The sequence below is a fragment of the Ovis aries genome, chromosome 24 (assembly GCF_016772045.2).
Source record: "Ovis aries strain OAR_USU_Benz2616 breed Rambouillet chromosome 24, ARS-UI_Ramb_v3.0, whole genome shotgun sequence".
In the NCBI taxonomy this organism is placed as follows: domain Eukaryota; kingdom Metazoa; phylum Chordata; class Mammalia; order Artiodactyla; family Bovidae; genus Ovis; species Ovis aries.
The window spans coordinates 20,190,578-20,211,881 of record NC_056077.1 but is presented as its reverse complement, the minus strand read 5'-3'; the positions used below and the strand labels follow the sequence as shown (position 1 = coordinate 20,211,881).

Sequence of the window (21,304 nt, the reverse complement as noted above, 5' to 3'; positions counted from 1 at the left end):
AGCGGCAGTGGCCCAGCTTTCCCTGCGACACTCTTTCCCACGTCTCTTACGTGAAGGACTCTCTAGACGACCGGCTGCGCTCTACTGCTCCGTGGAGGTTGGGCCAGTCCAATTCCTCCAAGACATAGGATACGGAGATGTATAATTTCGTAAGGGAGTATTTAGAAGATTATTCAAGTTAACGCTTTTTTAGTTCTCTTTTTGGCCTGGATATCCACTCTGTAATCTTCTGACTACTCCTGTGACAGCACATCGCAGCCCACCCCCCACCCCCGCCACTTTGGATTCTCCCGATCCGGACTGTCCAATGAAAGAGTCTGGTTTCCCGGATTCCACCCGCGGGGTCTGGGCTCAAGCCATCTGAACTGCAGTACTTCCCGCTCTGTAGAAGCCGGCGGCTTTAAAAGGCCTTCTTCTGTCTGCTCTTCTTAGAGCAGACTCTTCTTAGTGTCTCTTCTCTGCAGAGACTTAGGCTTCGGGTCATTAGCTCCATGAGGACACAGGCCTTGTCCAATCAATTCGCTTCTCTAACTGCCAGACCACGCCGGGGATACACCTGGGTGAGACGGAAGCTTAGAAAATCAGTACAACGAAGGTCTCTGCTGTCCTGGAGTTAATAGTCTAGGCTGGGGTTATCTGGAAAATAAAAACTGAACTATAGTTTTGTTTTAGAAAAATTAAAATGTTTTGAATAGTAGTGGTGTGAGTGGTTGAGAGAGAGACTTCTAAGCGGAAGCTTGCATGTGGAGAGTCACGTGACTGCGGAGAGACTGAAAGTCGCTCAGTCCAATTCTTTGCGACCCCATGGACTAGTCCATGGAATTCTCCAGGGCAGAATACTGGTGTGGGTAGCCTTTTCCTTCTCCAGGGGCTTCCCAACCCAGAAATGGAACCGAGGTCTCCTGCGTTGCAGGCAGAATCTTTACCAACTGAGCTGTCAGGAAAACCTCACGTGACTGGTGGGGAAAGAAAATTCTGTGCTCTTTTCCACGAGTATTAACTAAGAAGTTGTTTGTGCCAGATACTACGCTGAAGATTAAGGCACGATCCCTGCCCTTCAGGGACTTACAGTCCTGTACCTTGCTACGTTGCATGGTTGCGAAACTAACATTAACATAATTTAGGAGTTTGTTACGAGTGAAGAATTTTCGGATCCCCTACTGGATCAAAATCTGCGTTTTTAGAAGATCCTGAGGTGATTTGTATGCACATCAAAATTTCATAAGGCGTTACAGAGTAGAGAAACTAATACCCCTAGCCTGTGTCTGAGTTTCTCTACACTCACAACTCTGTAATAGATTACAGGGGACACCTAAGGCCCGGTAATTGAGAATATGGCAGGAGTTCCCTGCTGCCTAGTGTTTAGGATATGACGTTGTCGCTGCTGTGGCCCATGTTCGATCTCTGGTTGGGAACTGAGAGCCTGTAAGCTGTGGAAGGTACAGCCAAGAAATATTTTTTAAAAATGCAAAAAAGAATCTGGCACAAAAACTGTGGTAGATTTACATAGTGGTGCATGAGATGATTTAAAGTTGGTACATAAGACTTCCCTGGTGGTACAGTGGATAAGAAGCTGCCCCCTGCCAATGCAGAGGACACAGGTTAGATCCCTGGTCCAGGAAGATTCCACATGGAGTGGAGCAACTAAGCCACTGCCACAGCTAGTGATCCTGCTTTAGAGCCTGCACATGGCAACCACTGAAGCCCGTGCGCCTAGAGCCTGTGCTCAGCAAGAGAAACCACTACAAGGAGAAGGCCTTGCAGTACAGAGAGCAGCTACCCCCGCCCCTCCCCTCCCCACCAACCCTCATTGTAGCAACTAGAGAAAGTGCATGCATAGTAAGAGAGACCCAGCACAACCAACAAATGAAATAAAAAATAAAGTTGGTACAGAAATAGAACATTGTTCTATTTTAATGGTTATATATTATTTTGAATATTATGGCAAGCAGTGCTGATAATGAGTTTCCTTTTGGCATATGTTTATAAAAGAATAAAAGATTGATGTAAACAACATTAAATAAATTAACTATAGGTGATATGGACATATGGAAAAAATGACGAAGGTGTTAACAAGGAGTAAAGTTTGAGAAACATTTCGCTGATCCAGACACCTACCTGGTTACAATTTTTCAATGGTTTCCCATGTTTTTCAGGATAAAGTTCACATTGATTAACATGATATACAAACCTCTGTCTCCAGTACTTTTTAATCACTACACTCAAGTTAACTTCACCCCTGAGAGTCATTGGAACTTCATCATCCAGTTGAGGGTAGGTGGGGTACACAAATGCACATGTCCATGAACACACTACTATTTAGAATGTTTCCTTCTTCAGTTATAACACCACCAAGGCATCAAACCATAATTGTGACCCAAATTAAAAAATCTGTTCAAAATGTGGTAGTGTATGAAATACAAATCATGATAACAGCTACATAAGTAATACTGTTTATTAAGTATTTTGCAACATTGCAATATTGCTTATTGTTTTACAGTACAAAGAAAGACTGCCATCTTGTGGAAACATCTACTACTTCCACATGATGTTGTGACTTAGCTCAATGACAGCTGTTTATATGTGGAGGAAGGGTGTGTGTGCAGAGATGGGATAGCATTGTTAACATGTATTTGTGAGATTGGTTGGTGGTGTGCATTTTCCACCTCAAGCTTTTTTTCCAGCTCCCAAACCGTCCTACAGCTAATTAGATAATTATAGGGAAAGAAGAGGCTGGATCCATGAGCTCCAATTCTCACTTAGAGTATATAAGGATATAATTTGGGGACATTAACAACTGAATGTGGTGGGGATAGACGTGCAAAGAGTAAAGTTTTTGTATGTTATTGAAGATAAGCTAGTTGTTCAGTTGCCCAGTCATGTCTGACTCTTTGCGACCCCATAGACTGCAGCATGCCAGGCCTCCCTGTCCCTCTCCACCTCCCAGAGTTTGCCTGACTTCATGTCCATTGAATTGGTGATGCCAGCCAACCATCTCATCCTCTGTTGCCCCTATCTCCTCCTGCCCTCAGTTTCCCAGCATCAAGGTCTTTTCCAATGATTTGGCTCTTTGCATACGTATTTATTTAGTAAACAATGAAAAATGCTCAACACCACTAATCATTTGTTGTTGTGCAGTTGCCAAGTCATGTCTGACTCTGACTCACGGGAGTGCAGCCAGACAGGCTCCCCTGTCCTTCACTATCTCCCACAGTTTGGTCACGTTTATGTTCATTGAGTCAGTGATCCTCTGCTGCCCCCTTCTTTTACTTTCAGGCTTTGCCAGCATCCGGGTCTTTTACAGTGAGTCAGCTTTTAGCATCAGGAGTCTTTGCAAAGTATTGGAGCTTCAGCTTCAGCAGCAGTTCTTCCATTGAGTATTCAGGGTTGATTTCCTTTAGGATTGGCTGGTTTGATCTTGCAGTCCAAGGGACTCAATCTAGGGTCTTCTCTAGCACCACAGTTTGAAAACATCGATTCTTCAGTGCTCAGCCTTCTTTGTGGTCTAACTTTCACATCTGTACATGACTACTGGAAAAATCATAGCTTTGACTATATGGATCGTCGGCAAAGTGATGTCTCTGATTTTTAATACACTGGCTAGGTTTGTCATAGCTTTTCTTCCAAGGAGTAAGCATCTTTTAATTCCATGGCTGCAGTCATCACCCACAGTGATTTTAGAGCCCAATAAAATCAAGTCTGTCACTGTTTCTATTTTATTCCCATCTATTTGCCATGAAGTGATGGGACCAGATGCCATGATCCTTGTTTTTTGAATGTTAAATCTTAAGTCAACTTTTTTACTCTCTTTTCACCTTCATCAAGAAGCTCTTTAGTTCCTCTTTGCTTTTTGCCTTAGGGTGGTGTCATCTGCATATCTGAGGTTATTGATATTTCTCCCAGAAATCTTGATTCCAATTTGTGCTTCATCCAGCCCACCATTTCTCATGATGTACTCTGATAAGCTAGTACAAATTCAAATTAGAATGTTTTAACTTTACAATTTAAATGTAGTCCCAATGGTGGCCACAAAGAAAATAGCTGTAGAATATATACAAACGGAAAAGAGAAAGGAATTTAAGGATTTTACTACAAAATTCAACTAAAGACAAAAAAAAACATTAATATAGGAAATAAGGGACCAAAATAAAGCTGTAAGGCATATAGAAAAGAAAGGGCAAAATGACAGAAGTAAGTCCTTGTTAGTAATTACTTTAAATGTAAATGTAATCAAAAGAGATTAGATGAATTGATAAAAACATATTTCAACTATATGCTGCTTACCAGAGACTAACTGTAGACTTTAAATACAATGGGTTGAAAGTGAAAGAAGTGGAAAAAGATACTCCATGCAAACAATAACCAAAAGAGACCAGGGGCAGCTCTATCAATATTAAGGCAAAATAGACAAAATTTTTTTATTTTGTATTGGGATATAGCGAATCAATACTGTCATAGTTTCAAGTGAACAGCAGAGACTCAACCATACATATATCCATTCTCCCTGAAATTTCCCTCCCATCTACGCTGCCACATAACATTGAGCAGAGTTCCATGTGCTATTCATTAGGTCCTTCTTGGTTATCCATTTAAAATATATCAGTGTGTACATGTCCATTCCAAAGTCCCTAATTATCCCTTTCCCCCATCCTTCCCTCTGGCAACCATAAATTTGTTCTCTGTGAGTCTATGTTTTATAAGTAAGTTCATTTGTATCATTTCTTTATAGATTCCACATTTAAGGGATGTCATATGATATTTCTCCTTATCTCCTTATCTGTCATTAAGTATGACAATCTCTAGGTCCATCCAAATTGTTGCAAATGGCATTATTTCATTCTTTTTGGTGGTTTAGTAATATTCCATTGTATATATACACCATATCTTTATCCGTCCCTCTGTCGATGGATATTTAGGTTGCTTCCATGTCTTGGCTATTGTATACTGTGCTGCAATAAACATTGGGGTGCATGTATCCTTTCAGATCATGTTTTTCTCCAGATATATGCCCAAGAGTGGGATTGCAGGGTCCTATGGTAGCTCCATTTTTAATTCTTTAAATAAGCTCCATACTGTTCTCCATAGTAGCTGTACCAATTTACATTTCTGGCAACAGTGTAGGATGTTTCCTTTTTCTCCACACCCTCTCCAGTATTTATTGTTTGTGGATTTTTCGATGATAGCCATTGTGACTGGAGTGAGGTAATATCTCATTATAGTTTTGATTTGCATTTCTCTAATAATTAGCAACATTAAACATCTTTTCACATGCCTCTTGGCCATCTGCATGGTCTTCTTTGGAGATGTGTCTACTTACATCTTCTGCCATTTTGTGATTGGGTTGTTTGTTTTGATGCTGTTAAGCATCATGAGCTGTTTGTAAATTTTGGAAACTAATCCTTAGTTAGTCACATTGTTTGCAAATATTTTATCCCAATCTGTGGGTTGTTTTTTTCATTTTGTTTATTGTTTTCTTTGTTATGCAAAAGCTTTTGAGTTTGAGTAGGTCCTATTTGTTTATTTTTATTTCCATTACTCTGGAAGGTGGATCAAAAAAGATATTGCTGTGATTTATGTCAGAGTGTGTTCTGCCTATGTTTTCCTCCAGGAATTTTATAGCGTCCTGTCTCATGTTTAGATCTTTAATGCACTTTTTAAAAGATTAGAAAAATTTTTAATTGAAGGATAATTGCTTTACAGAATTTTGTGGTTTTCTGTCATACATCAACAAAAATCAGCCATTGATACACCCCTCCCTCCCTGACCTCCCTCCCATCTCCCTCCCCATCCCATCCTTCAGCCTGTCACAGAGCCCCTGTTTGAGTTCCCTGAGTCATACAGCAAATTCCCATTGGCTACCTATTTTACATATGGTATTGTGAATTTCTATGTTACTGTTTCCATACGTCTCCCCTTCTCCCTCCTCCTCTCTCACCATGTCCATAGGTCTGTTCTCTGTGTCTGTTTCTCCACTGTTTCCCTGAAAATAGATTCATCAGTGCCATCTTTTTGGAACATGCTTCCCTTGTAGCTCAGTCGGTAAAGAATCTGCCTGCAATGCAGGAGACCCAGGTTCAATTCCTGGGTCCAGAAGATCCTCTGGAGAAGGAAATGGCAACCCACTCCAGCATTCTTTCCTGGAAAATCCCATGGACAGAGGAACCTTGAAGCCTACAGTCCATGGGGTTGCAAGAGTAGGACATGACCTAGCAACTAAACCATCACCATCGTTTTAAGATTCCATATACATGTGTCAGTATACGATATTTATATTTCTCTTTCTGAGTTGCTTCACTTGTATCATAGGCTCTCGTTTCATGTATCTCATTAAAATGGATTCAGATGCATTCATTTTTTATGGCTGAGTAGTATTCCATTGTGTATATGTACCACAGCTTCTTTATCCATTCATCTGTCGATGGACATTTAGGTTGCTTCCATATTCTAATTATTGTAAATAGTGCTGCAATGAACACTGCGGTACGTGTGTCTTTTTCAATTTTGGTTTCCTTAGGGTATATGCCTAGGAGTGGGATTGATGGGTCATATGGTGGTTTTATTCCTACCATTTTAAAGAATCTCTATAGCGTCTTCCATAGTGGCTGCATCAGTTTATATTCCCACCAGCAATGCAAGAGTGTTCCCTTTTCTCTGTACCTTCTCCATCATTTATTGTTTGTAGACTTCTTGATGATGGCCATTCTGACTGATGTGAAGTGGTATCTCATTGTACTTTTGATTTGCATTTCTCTAATAATGACTGATGTTGAGCATCTTTTCATGTGCTTGTTTGCAATTTGTATGTCTTCTTTGGAGAAATGTCTCTTCAGGTCCCGTTCCCACTTTCTGATTGAGTTGTTTGCTTTTCTGATATTGAGTTGTATGAGCTGCTTGTATATTTTGGAAATTAATTCTTTGTTAGTTTTTTCCTTTGCTATTATTTTCTCCCATTCTGAGGGCTGTCTTTTCACCTTGTTTGTAGTTTCCTTTGCTCTGCAAAAGCTTTTAGGTTTAATTGGGTCCCACTTGTTTATTTTTGTTTTTATTTCCATTACTCTAGGAGGTGGGTCACAGAAGATCTTACTTTGATTTATGTAATTGAGTGTCCTGCCTGTGTTTTCCTGTAAGAGTTAAAAAATAGTTTCTGGTCTTACATTTAGGTCTTTAATCCATTTTGAGTTTATCTTTGTGTATGGTGTTAGGTAGTGAAGTACGTCAAGGCTGTATATTTGTATATTGTCACCCTGCTTATTTAACTTATATGCAGAGTACGTCATGAGAAACGCTGGGCTGGAAGAAGCACAGGCTGGAATCAAGATTGCCGGGAGAAATATCAATAACCTCAGATATGCAGATAACACCATCCTTATGGCAGAAAGTGAAGAGGAACTAAAAAGCTTCTTGATGAAAGTGAAAGAGGAGAGCGAAAAAGTTGGCTTGAAGCTCAACATTCAGAAAATGAAGATCATGGCATCTGGTCTCATCACTTCATGGGAAATAGATGGGGAAACAGTGGAAACAGTGTTAGACTTTTTTTGGGGGGGCTTCAAAATCACTGCAGATGGTGACTGCAGCCATGAAATTAAAAGACGCTTACTCCTTGGAAGGAAAGTTATGACTAACCTAGATAGTATATTGAAAAGCAGAGACATTATTACTTGCCAACAAAGGTCCGTCTAGTCAAGGCTATGGTTTTTCCAGTGGTCATGTATGGACGTGAGAGTTGGACTGTGAAGAAAGCTGAGTGCCGAAGAATTGATGCGTTTGAACTGTGATGTTGGAGAAGACTCTTGAGGGTCCCTTGGACTGCAAGGAGATCCAACCAGTCCATTCTAAAGATCAGTCCTGGGTGTTCACTGGAACGACTGATGCTAAAGCTGAAACTCCAGTACTTTGGCCACCTCATGTGAAGAGTTGACTCATTGGAAAAGACATGCTGTGAGGGATTGGGGGCAGGAGGAGAAGAGGATGACAGAGGATGAGATGGTTGGATGGCATCACTGACTCGATGGACATGAGTCTGAATGAACTCTGGGAGTTGGTGATGGAGAGGGAGGCCAGCGCACTGCGATTCATGGGGTTGCAAAGAGTCGGACACAACTGAGCGACTAAACTGAACTGAACTGAACTAAAGAGTCAACCATTTTTTTGAGTGTATCAATTGTTCTTTTGTTTTTTTAATTGCTGACTAGTATTCCATTGTTTCAATGTATGTACTGATTCTTCATTCATTAACCAGTTGAAGGATGTTTGGATTGTTTTCAGGTTGTGGCAGTTATTAAAAAGTCACTTTAAAGATTTAATCTGTTTTTTTTTGTGTGTGTGAACATAAGGTTTTGTTTCTCTTGAGTTAAAACCTAGGAGTAGAATTGTGGAGACATATAGCAAGTGTGTGTTTACTTTTATAAGAAACTGTCAAGCTGTTTTCCAAAGTGGCTGTATAATTTTGCATTTCCACCAACAATGTATGAATATTTCAGTTGTTCCACATCTTCATCAATAATTGTTAGTTATTTTAATTTTAGCTTTATAATAGAAGGGTAGTGTTATCTCATTGTGGTTCTGATTTAATTTTTCCAATGACTAACAATGTTGAACAACTTTTCTTGCCCTTATCTGCCATTTGTATATGTTCTTGGGTCTGTTCAGATCTTAAGCTGTAATGAAATACCATGGACTGGGTAGTTTATAAATAATATTTATAAATAATATAAATTATATAAATCATATACATTTATTGCTTATCATTCTGGAGGCTGGAGTCTGAGATCACAATGCTAGCATGGTTGGATGAAGGCTCTCTTTCTAGTTCATAGCTAGTATGTTTTTCTGTGTCCTCACTTGATAAAAGGGGCAAGAGATCTCTGTGAGGTCTCTTATGAATATATCTTAAAAATATTTATTTGGTTATGCTGCATCTTTGTTGCTGCATGTGGGCTTTCTCTAGTTGCAGTGAATGGGGGCTGCTCTTCTTTGTGTTGCACAGGCTTCTCATTGAGGTGGCTTCTCTTGTTGCAGAGCGTAGGCTCTAGGCACGCAGGCTTCAGGAGTTGCCGCTTGAGGGCTCCAGAGCACTGGATTCAGTAGTTGTAGCTCATGGGCTTAGTTGCCCTGTGGTATGTAGAATCTCCCTGGACCAGGGATCAGACCTGTGTTGCCTGCATTTGCAGGTGGATATCCACTTACCCCTTATCCATAGTACTGATACACATCACCAGGGAAGTCTGGAGTCTCTTTTGTAAGAACACTTATCCCATTCATGAAGTCCTCACCCTCATGATCTAATCACTTCCCGAATGCCCATCTGCCTAACATCTCACCTTTGATAGGCTTCAGCAGACAAATTTTGGGTGAACACATTCAGACCATAGCATACTAGATACAAATACCTTGTTGGATATAATTTCACCCAGTGCAAATATTTTCTGCCAGTTTGTGGCTTGTATTTTCATTTCCTTAACAATGTTTATTAATAGCATAAAATTTAATTTTGTTGAAGTCCAATTTATCAGTTTTTTTTCTTTCACGGGTTATGGTTTTTTGTCATAGCCAAGAAATCTTTGACTAAGACAAGGCCGTAAAAAATTTCCCATTTTCTCTGCACGTTTTACAGTTTTGGGTTTTATACTTAGGTCTGCTAAGTCACTTCAGTAGTATCCGACTCTGTGCGACTCCACAGACAAGCAGCCCACCAGGATCCCCCGTCCCTGGGATTCTCCAGGCAAGAACACTGGAGCGGGTTGCTATTTCCTTCTCCAGTGCATGAAAATGAAAGGTGAAAGCTGAAAGTCAAGTTGCTCAGTCGTGTCTGACTCTTAGCGACCCCATGGACTGCAGCCTACCAGGCTCCTCCATCCATAGGATTTTCCAGGCAAGAGTACTGGAGTGGGGTGCCATTGCCTTCTCCATACTTAGGTCTATGATCCATCAAATAAAAACCTCTTTTAAAGAATAGTTATAGTTTCATAGAAAAATAAGAAAAATAGTAAAAAGAGTTCTCATACACTTCATATCCAATTTCCTCTATCATTAACATGTTACAGTAGTGTGGTACCTTTTTCACAATTAGTGAACCAATGTTGTTGCATTAGCTAAAGTTCATATTTTGTTCAGATTTCCTAAGTGTTTACCTAATGTTTTTCTGTTCCAGGATCCCAACCAGAATAGCATATTACATTTAATCTTCAAGTCTCTTTAGGCTTCTCCTTTAAGTCTTATTTTGAAACTTGTCCTTCTTGTACCTGTCCCTTCCAAATGAGAGGTCTGACTGTGAACAGGAGATGAATGAAACAAAGGTGAAGTTATAGTTACTGGAATGACATACACCAACTTTGTGGTAGTGGAGGGAGACCAACAGCCAGGAACCTTGGGAAAAGAACATCTTAGACCCTGGAAAGTCTGAGGGAAAGGAGGACATTAATGATCTTTTGTCATTCAGAACCACTGGTGGAGTATGCCTTGTGAAGGAAAATGCTATGATGCAATTCTCCCAAACTGTTCCATGCATACTACACTTGACTATCATCTTTTAAAAGTCTTCCATCTTTTATCAGATGGTTCTGATCACAATTTAATCACCATTCTCCTTAACAAGGCAAGAATAGTGGTAGGAATACAGAGTTCAGTTCAGTCATGTCTGACTCTTTGTGACCCCATGGACTGCAGCATGCCAGGCTTCCCTGTCTATCAACAAGTCCCGGAGATTGCTCAGACTCACGTCCATTGAGTTGATGATGCCATCCAATCATCACATCCTCTGTCATCCCCTTCTCTTCCTGCCTTCAATCTTTCCAAGCGTCAGAGTCCTTTCCAATGAGTCAGTTCTTCTCATCAGGTGGCCAAAGTATTGGAGCTTCAGCATCAGTCCTTCCAATGAATATTCAGGACTGATTTCCTTTAGGGTTGACTGGTTTGATCTCCTTGCTGTCCAAGGGACTCTCAAGAGTCTTCTCCAACACCAGAGTTCAGAAGCATCAATTCTTCGGCTCTCAGCTTTCTTTATAGTCAAACTCTCTCATCCATACATGACTACTGGAAAAAACCGTAGGAATACACAGAAGAATTGTATAAAGAAGTCTTGGCTCTCTGCTCCTGCCCGTTCGACAGATAGCCGTAACTTCTGTGCTGTGCCAGCCGCATCCCTGAGACAAGATGGTGAAGGTCGGAGTGAACGGATTTGGCCGCATCGGGCGCCTGGTCACCAGGGCTGCTTTTAATACTGGCAAAGTGGACATCGTTGCCATCAATGACCCCTTCATTGACCTTCACTACATGGTCTACATGTTCCAGTATGATTCCACCCATGGCAAGTTCCACGGCACAGTCAAGGCAGAGAACGGGAAGCTCGTCATCAATGGAAAGGCCATCACCATCTTCCAGGAGCGAGATCCTGCCAACATCAAGTGGGGTGATGCTGGTGCTGAGTACGTGGTGGAGTCCACTGGGGTCTTCACTACCATGGAGAAGGCTGGAGCTCACCTGAAGGGTGGCGCCAAGAGGGTCATCATCTCTGCACCTTCTGCTGACGCTCCCATGTTTGTGATGGGCGTGAACCACGAGAAGTATAACAATACCCTCAAGATTGTCAGCAATGCCTCCTGCACCACCAACTGCTTGGCCCCCCTGGCCAAGGTCATCCATGACCACTTTGGCATCGTGGAGGGACTTATGACCACTGTCCACGCCATCACTGCCACCCAGAAGACTGTGGATGGCTCTTCCGGGAAGCTGTGGCGTGATGGCCGAAGGGCTGCCCAGAACATCATCCCTGCTTCTACTGGCGCTGCCAAGGCCGTGGGCAAGGTCATCCCTGAGCTCAATGGGAAGCTCACTGGCATGGCCTTCCGCGTCCCCACCCCCAACGTGTCCGTTGTGGATCTGACCTGCCGCCTGGAGAAACCTGCCAAGTATGATGAGATCAAGAAGGTGGTGAAGCAGGCGTCAGAGGGCCCTCTCAAGGGCATTCTAGGCTACACTGAGGACCAGGTTGTCTCCTGCGACTTCAACAGCGACACTCACTCTTCTACCTTCGATGCTGGGGCTGGCATTGCCCTCAACGACCACTTTGTCAAGCTCATTTCCTGGTATGACAATGAATTCGGCTACAGCAACAGGGTGGTGGACCTCATGGTCCACATGGCCTCCAAGGAGTAAGGTCCCTGGACCCCCAGCCTCAGCAGGAGCACGAGAGGAAGAGAGAGTTCCTCAGCTGCTGGGGAGTCCTGCCCCACCTCCACCACACTGAGAATCTCCCAACCTCCACACATTTCCATCCCCAAGGCCCTGAGGAAAGGGAGGGGCTTAGGGAGCCCTGCATTGTCACGTACCATCAATAAAAGTACCCTATACCCAGAAAAAAAAAAAAAAGAAGTCTTAATGACCCAGATAACCATGATGGTCACTAACCAAGAGCCAGACATCCTGGAGTGTGAAGTCAGGTGGGCCTTAGGAAGTACTACCATGAACAAAGCTAGTGGGGGTGATGGAACTCCAGCTGAGTTATTTCAAGCCCTAAACGATGATGCTATTAAAGTGCTGCACTCAATATGCCAGCAAATTTGGAAAACTCAGCAGTGACTACAGGAATGGAAAAGATAAGTTTTCATTTAAATCCTAAAGAAGGGCAATGCCAAAGAAAGTTTAAACCACTGCACAAATGTGCTCATTTCACATGCTAGCAAAGTAATTCTCAAAATCCTTCAAGCTAGGAAGCTGTGAACTGAGAACTTCAGATGTATAAGCTGGATTTAGAAAAGGCAGAGGAACCAGAGATGAAACTGCCAACAGCTGTTGGATCATAGAGAAAACAAGAGAATTCCAGAAAAAACGTCTGCTTCACTGACTACACTAAAGCCTTTGAATGTGTGGATCACAATAAACTATGGAAAATTCTTAAAGAGATGGGACTACCAGACCACCTTACCTGCCTCCTGCAAAACCTGTCTGCAGGTCAAGAAGCAACAGTTAGAACTAGACATGGAATAACAGACTGGTTCCAAACTGGGAAAGGAGTATGTGAAGGCTGTATATTGTCACCCTGCCTATTTAACTTATATGCAGAGTACATCATATGAAATGCCAGGTAGATTTTTTCCAGGAAGCACAAGCTGGACTCAAGATTTCTGGGAGAAATATCAATAACTTTAGATATGTAGCTGACACCACCCTATGGCACAAAGAGGAACTAAAGAACCTCTTGATGAGGGTGAAAGAGGAGAGTGAAAAGCTGACTTAAAAGTCAGCATTCAAAAAACCAAGATCATGGCATCCAGTCCCATCACTTCATGGCAAATAGCTGGGGAAACAATGGAAACAGTGACATACTTTATTTTCTTGGGCTCCAAAATCACTGCAGATGGTGACTGCAACTATGAGATTAAAAGACGCTTGCTCCTTGGAAGAAAGCTATGACTAACTTGGACAGAATAGTAAAAAGCAGAGATATCACTTTGCCAACAAAGGTCCATATAGTTAAAGATATGTTTTTTTTTTCTGTAGTCATGTATGGATGTGAGAGCTGGACCGTAAAGAAGGCTAGAGCACTGAAGAACTGATGCTTTTGAATTGTGGTGCTAGAGAAGACTCTTGAGAGTCCCTAGGGCAGCAAGGAGATTAAAGCAGTCAATATTCAGGTAATCAACCCTGAATATTCATTGGAAGGGCTGATGCTGAAGGTGCAGCTCCAATTCTTTGGCCGCCTGATGCAAAGAGCTGACTCATTGCAAAAGACCTTGATGCTGAGAAAGACTGAGGGCACGAGAAGAAGATAACAGAGGATGAGATGGTTGGATGGCATCATTTACTCAGTGGACATGAGTTTGAACAAACTCCAGGAGATAGTGAAGGAGAGGAAAGCCTGGCGTGTTGCAGTCCATGGGGCTGCAAATAGTTGCACATGACTGAACAAGTGAACAACAGTAACTCCTTAACATTAATGATAAGCTTACTGGAAATACCAGTGGATGGCTCCACTTCCCATGTAGTACACTTGTTAACACCCACATCTTACCCATCCCTTCTTTTGTAGCCATTGGTCTATCTTTCCTTGGGGGCAGCTAAATGCCTTCTGTTGTTGGTATAGACAAGTGAATGGGTTGCATTCATGTTCCTCAAGTAGTCTCTCAAAAGGCAAAGGCTAGATTCAATTATTTATACCAAACTGAGAATCTTAATATTTATAAACTGGCCAGAAGGATATGTTTGAGGCACTGTGAACCTGTGTGATGTCTGACTGAGATGGATCCCACTGGAGGGCATGAAGAACTGAAAAACTTTCCTGGGGTACCAGTTGTACCCACATAATTGTATCACTGTATGAAATCAAGCCATTAGCTTGCTTCCCTTCAAAAAACATTGCCTTGCTCCTTTGAGTTGGTTATAAGAGAGCAGGCATTTAGGAAGGCAGTTAAATCAGAATCTCACAACCAAGGTGGTTTAGAGTGGTAGAACTTTCCAGATTTTCTTTTTGCAGGCCAGCAGAGAGTCAGTGTAATTACTATTACATTGTGCTATTCATGAATCAGTGCCTCAGTACAAGTGAAATGGTGAATACAGAAATGCGAGAAAGCAACTTGATTTTCTAAGGTTAACTAAATTGGTTTATAGGATTTGTTCAGCTAGTTGGTTCTGAGATCTGGGAGGCATGGTTAAAGTCAAATACTGTAGGTTAGCCTCATCATGTTGTTTAAAGTTCTACTGATAGTAGTCTTAACAATTGTATGAGGCAAATTAAATAAATTTGAACCAAATAAATTTGGTCCAAATCTAAGATTAACCAGAGTAGCTGATGAGGTAGTATACTCAAGGGGAAATATGCTAGAAGTCAAGATGGGAGATATTATTGGGAGACAATTTTTCATGGGTCTTTTGTGTTTCTGTATGATTTTCAAGAAAATGTATTAACTGCCTTTTTGTTTTGCAAGAATGTTTTTTGCAAGGCTTTTGCAAGAATGATTATAGAGCAAATGGCTTTTGACAAGAGACAACATCTCCCTCTGGACCAGCGGAAAGGTTTACTTAATGTTCAGTGTAATAAAATGTTTACTTCCAGAGCACACGTTGGGCAGGTTTACTGACTGCCCATTATGAAGATTTGAGTTCCAGAAGCTCAGGGTTCCTCTCCTGTAACACAACCCTTTGAATAAACAGGTAGGATTGGGGACCTGACACAAATATGATCTCTGCCTACTGTTACTGCTGTGAGTAGCAAAATCTAGTGTCTTTTTTTTTTTTTTTTACTGCATAGGGTCTTTGTTGCTATGTGTGGGCTTTCTCCAGTTGTGGTGAGTGGGGATTACTCTTGGTTGCAGTGTGAGGGCTTCTCATTGTGGTGGCATCTCTTGTTGTGGAGTAGAGGCTCTAGGCACACTGGCTTCAGTCATTGCAGCATGTAGGCTCAGTAGTAGTGGTTTGCAGGCTCTAGAGTGCAGGATCAGTAGTTGTGGCACACAGGCTTAGCTGCTCTGCAGCATGTGGAATCTTCCTGGACCAGGGATTGAACCTGTGTCCCCTGAATTGGCAGATAGATTCTTATCCACTGTACCACCAGGGAAGTCTCAAGTCTTGTGTCCTTGACCTAGGATTCCAGTGTCTTCTGCCAGTATTCATGGAACTGTGGTAAGCTAACTTGACAATTTACAGGTAGGGTAAAATCTCAGACCCTTCACAGTTCAGTTCTTGACAAGAGGTCACTTACTCTAATCATCAAAGTTTGCAAACTTTCTTCTTTGGGGTTTCAGTTTGTGTACACACATACACAGAGTGATAGAGACATACACACACAGAGACAGACAGAGACACAGAGAGAGAGAGAGAGAAGAAGAGGGGAATGAGAAGGAGAAGAGAGAGAAGAAGGAGAAGGAGAGGAGAAAAAGAAAGAACAGGAGAGGAGAGAGGGGAGGGGCGGGAGAGTGAGATTGAGAAAGACAGAGAGAGGGAGAGAGATGCTTCTATATCTAGTTGTAGGCAGCAGCCTAGAGAGGTATAATTGTCACTGGTTGGAAAATGATGCTGAGCAAGGCCTTGTGGGTCTCCTAAGAATAAAGATTTTGTGTGTCCCCCATTTCTTTGATTACAGGAAACAGCCTTCATTCAGCCTCCATGGCCTTCCTTGAGTTCCAGTGGGCAGATTCAAGCAGTTGTTAATTGGGGAAGAGAGGGGGGCTTGTGAGACCAGGGAGAAACAGTCAAGGATAGCCTTGGGGCAGGGTCCTGTTTCCCCATAAGTGGGTACACACAACGATATCTTTGCCTCCTCCAGGTGGGAAAAGTTAACAGTTAATGACAGTACGCTGCTCACAAGCATGTAGAACCTCAGACCAGTTGGAGCCGAAGGTTGATGATGCTGACTCCTACTTACCTTACCACTAATCCATCAGAAGACTGTCCATGTACAGATCATACCCTCCTTGAACAATTACTATAAAACTTATTATCTTCTTCAAGTTGGGACATTTGAGAGCATTAGTCTACTGTGGCCCCCTTTACCTGGCAAGGCAATAAAACTATCCTTTTCTGCTTCACCCAAAACTCTGTCTCCAAGATTCAATTTGGCACTGGTGTACAGAGAAACTGAGCTTTTGGCATCAGAAATGAATCTCATAGCAGCTTTATTTCTTGACCTTATCAATATTAGCAAAAGTCAGGAAGATTTGTTCCAATGTTATCTGACTGATGAAATAGTCTACTAGATTGAATAGTGTTTTAGCTTCCTCCATAATATGAAACACCTTTAACAGAAAAAAAAAATCATGGTGTTACCATTGCTGTATCCTCAGATGAACATTTTCCCCCACCCAATCACTTCCCAATTCCTGCCAGGTTTATGCTTAGGAATAAAAAGATATGGAAAGGGGAAATTAGAAGAAGGAAAAGGTGGTTGAAAAATAGAGAAGAGGAGACAGTTCTTTATTTCTATTCTCTTGATAGGTATGGAATATTAGAGGTTAGGGTCAGAAGTATCAATCAAACTACAGGGGCCTTTGGAAAGTAACTTAAAAAGTTCTCCTCTGCAAATATCATGTTCCCATCCCACATGCTTGAATCTCTGAGCTTCCCATCGGTCTCCATTAACACATAATGTTAGAAATGTATGATTTCAACAATCACCTTTCCCCAACAAATTCCCTTGCTGGGAATGTAGTAGCCAATAATTCCTTGATGATCCTGGTTTATGATGTTACCTAAGAAAGGAAAGATTTGACAGGTGAGTAATAGAGAGGGCCCTGTTTACAAAATTCCCCAATAATTCCCTTTCCAGTTATCCCACCAAGAGAAATAATATATGCATTTAAAACAAAGATGACATAATTCCATTTTTACTACATATAACTTTGTTAAGTATTTCAATAGATTTACTTCCACATGAAGTATGGTCTTATTGTCACTTTTAGACATGGAAAAAATAACTCACATGCTCTTTGCCAAAGTGGAATTACATGAATTCTAAAGATCATGGCATCCGGTCCCATCACTTCATGGGAAATACATGGGGAAACAGTGGAAACAGTTTCAGACTTTATTTTTTTGGGCTCCAAAATCACTGCAGATGGTGACTGCAGCCATGAAATTAAAAGACGCTTACTCCTTGGAAGAAAAGTTATGACCAACCTAGATAGCATATTCAAAAGCAGAGACATTAGTTTACCGACTAAGGTCCATCTAGTCAAGGCTATGGTTTTCCAGTGGTCATGTATAGATGTGAGAGTTGGACTGTGAAGAAGGCTGAGCGCTGAAGAATTGATGCTTTTGAACTGTGGTGTTGAAGGCTCTTGAGAGTCCCTTGGACTGCAAGGAGATCCAACCAGTCCATTCTGAAGGAGATCAGCCCTGGGATTTCTTTGGTAGGAATGATGCTGAAGCTGAAACTCCAGTGCTTTGGACACCTCATGCGAAGGGTTGACTCATTGGAAAAGACTCTGATGCTGGGATGGATTGGGAGCAGGAGGAGAGGGGGACGACTGAGGATGAGATGGCTGGATGGCATCACTGACTCGATGGAAGTGAGTCTGAGTGAACTCCGGGAATTGGTGATGGATAGGGAGGCCTGGCGTGCTGCGATTCATGGGGTCGCAAATAGTTGGACACAACTGAGCCACTGAACTGAACTGAACTGAATGATTCTTAATACCTTTTCATATGTTTCCTGCTTGTTTTGATTGTTTTTTCAATATTGAAAATTTCTCTCTCTGAAATATAAATTTCTGTTTCCCTAGCTGTTAGGAATAACAAAATCAACTCTTTGCTTGGCTGTGTGCAGCATAACTGCTGATTGCACATGCGTCTTATTGCTGTCAGAGATTTTGGCCTCTTTGTATTCTAGGTTCTTGGAGAAATACTCTGCCACCTAGTTTTTGTTAAAAATGTTTTCATGAGTTTTTGCTTGTATCATTCTATTTCTCCCATTTTGGTTAGAAATTTGGGAAAATTCAAAACTGATCATTTGGTTTTAATTTCAGTAATTATAATTTTTGTATCTGAACATTTTGTTTGCCTTTTTTCAAATTTGCTTTGTTTATTTTTAAAGAAAATTCTGAAGTATCACACATACAGCAAACAAATAAAATCATAATTGAAAAAAACACATGTAACTAATATTCATAGCAGCACTATTTACAATAGCTAGACATGGAAACATCCTAGATGTCCATCAACAGATTAATGCATAAAGAAGATGTGGTATATGTATATACAATGGAATATTACTCAGCTCTAAAGGGAATGAATTTGAATCAGTTCTAGAGAGGTGGATGAACCTAGAGCCTGTTATACAGAGTGAAGTAAGTCACAAAGAGAAAAATAAGTACTGTATATTAATGCATATATGTGGAATCTAGGAAAATGGTATCAATGAACCTATTTGCAGAGAAAGAATTGAGATGGAGATATAGAGAACAGACTGTGGACACAGTGGGGGGAAGGAAAGACTGGGACGGATGGACAAAGTAGTATTGACATATATATAGTACCGTGCGTAAAAGAGATATCTGGTGAGAAGTTGCTGTATAACACAAGGGAGCCCAGCCTGGCCCTCTGTTATGACCCAAAGGGGTGAGATGGGGGTGTGGAGGGAGGCTCAAGAGGGAGGTGATATACATGTACAGTAATGACTGATTTGCATTGTTGTACAGCAGAAACCAATGCAACATTGTAAAGCAATTTTCCTCCGATTAAAAAAGTAAACAAATCATAATTATACCACTCAATGAATTTTCACAAAGTTCATTGCATCTTTTGTGTTTGGCTTTCTTTCTCTTTCCATATTGTGTTTGGGTTGTATGCTATGGAGTGTAGTTTGTGCATTCTCACTGATGAATACTATTCCAATGTATATGTACAGTGTTCCACTTCAGTAGACTAAATCATATTCCATCATATTATGAATATGCCATAATTTATTTATCCATTCCATTGATGAATGGAAGTTTTAGCCATTATGTGTAGTGCATTAATAAACAGTCTTGTACATATTTTTTAGTGAACATATGAACTCATTCTTACTGTGTACCTTAGAAGTAGAAAAAGAGAGAGTATCCTTCACAGTGATGCTAAAATTAGACACCACAACTTACAAGAAAAGAAAATTATAGATCAGCATATCTTCTAAGCATAGGAGAAAATACACTTAGCAAATACTAGTAAATTGAATCAAACATTACATAAAAAAGGGAATACATTACAACCAAGTGAGAAGGAATACAATGTTAGATTACATTAAAAACTCAACCAATGTAATTCACCACACTAATAGAAAAAAGGGCAAAGATTATTAAATCATTTTGATGGATGTATAAACAAAACTCTCTTTTTGGCTGTTGACAATTTGGTTGTAATGTATCTTGGTGTGGATCTCTCTGAATTTATCCTATTTGGAACAATGGTTTTAGATTTGTAGATTCAAAGCTTATATCAAATTTGAGTTTTCAGCCATTGTATCTTCAAGCGTTCTTTTTACCCTTTTCTTTCTCTCTCTTTTCCTCTGGGACTCCCAAACTGCGTATGTTGATCTTGGTATTGTTTAACAGGTCTGTTAGGCTCTGTTCAATTTTCTTAAACCCTTTTTCTTTCTGTTCCTCACACTTGACAATTTCAATTGTGCTATCTTCAAGCTTTCTCATTTTTCTCTATGTTCAAATATGCCTTTGAATCCATGTAGTGTATTATTCTTTTCAGTAATTGTACTTTTCATCTCAGAATTTCTTTTGGCTCCTTTCAATACTTTCTATCTTTTTTTATTGAGTTTCCAATTTCACTCATACACTGTCTTCTTAAATTTGTCAATGTCTTCCTTTAGCTCTTTGAGCATTTTCAAGACACTTGTTTGAGTCCTTGTCTAGTAAGCCTTCCATCTGTTCTTCTTCAGAGATGGTTTCTTTTGATTATTTTTTCTTTTGAGTGGGCCAAACTTTCCTATTACTTTGTTTTATGATTTTTTCGTGTGAAAGTGAACACTTGAATCTTAAAATACGATAACTCTGGGAATCAGATTCTCCCTTTTCTCCAGTGTTTGCTGTTTAAAAAAGCTTAAAATTGTTGGAGGATGTCTCTGTGCTGGAGATAAGCTTGAGTTTTAAGTGTGAGATCTCCTCAGATGTATTTTTTTTTTGTGCCTACATCTTTCTCTGGCATATGCAATGACTTTCTAATTTTTTTGCATATATTGTGAGTTTTGAATATCATAATCCCTACATGTCTCACTTCTGAAAGGCAGGAAAGGGAAAAATGGAAAAAAGTACTTTCTCTTTAAATTCTCTGCACGCTCTTTCAGCTGATGGTGGTTGCATTAATGGTGACCTTCCTTTGTGTCTTTAGGTCCTTGGTTCAAAGGATTAATCTGTAATCAGAATACAGAGCCTTGATATTTTGAAGGCAAGGTCCTTATTGCCTACTATTACTCTTCAAGCTACTATAGGAACGCTGGTTTGGATACCTTTCATGGGGCTGGAAATTAGAAGATGGGTAACCAGTACTGCACTGTATTGAAGTGATTGAAATTAATCACAATTAATTTCTAGGGTCATACTTCCCCTAGAACCTGCAAATTTTCAAATAGACATTAGAGTTCCAGAATAATTACATCAACAATTTCTGTTAAAATAATTATTGTCTAGGTGAAGAGATATATTCTTGGAGCTTTCTACTCTGTCATCTTCCCTGATGTCACTTTTTGCTAATTTTTGATTTTCTCTTTTATTTCATGCAAAGTTATTTTATTGGTTTCAAGATTCTTCCCTTTGGCTTCTAGCATTTTTCACCCTGATGTTTCTGTGTGTAGTTCTCTGGGTATATATCTCTTTATATTTATATT

General features: G+C 40.6%; 2 protein-coding genes and 1 long non-coding RNA gene across 3 annotated transcripts in view; 2 read left to right on the top strand and 1 right to left on the bottom strand.

Annotated features, from left to right (window-relative positions):
- Positions 1-369: 369 nt before the first annotated feature.
- On the top strand, positions 370-8,303 carry LOC132658552 (uncharacterized). Its single transcript, XR_009598358.1, has 2 exons — positions 370-2,274; positions 7,268-8,303. It is a non-coding gene; the product is annotated as an uncharacterized LOC132658552 (long non-coding RNA).
- Positions 8,304-11,079: 2,776 nt separating this feature from the next.
- Positions 11,080-12,347, top strand: LOC114110581 (glyceraldehyde-3-phosphate dehydrogenase-like). Its single transcript, XM_027961471.3, has one exon. It carries the CDS (start codon positions 11,152-11,154, stop codon positions 12,151-12,153), a length of 1,002 nt encoding a protein of 333 aa, XP_027817272.2. The 5' UTR covers positions 11,080-11,151; the 3' UTR covers positions 12,154-12,347.
- A 4,260-nt stretch (positions 12,348-16,607) lies between these two features.
- Positions 16,608-21,304, bottom strand: part of LOC101114079 (phospholipid-transporting ATPase ABCA3-like) — a 272,511-nt gene continuing 267,814 nt past the window's right edge. The window contains exons 31-32 of the mRNA XM_042240680.1: positions 17,107-17,180; positions 16,608-16,727 (exon numbers count right to left, since the gene is read on the bottom strand). Coding sequence (XP_042096614.1) covers positions 16,608-16,727; positions 17,107-17,180 — 194 coding nt within the window. The remainder of the gene's footprint in view (positions 16,728-17,106; positions 17,181-21,304) is intronic.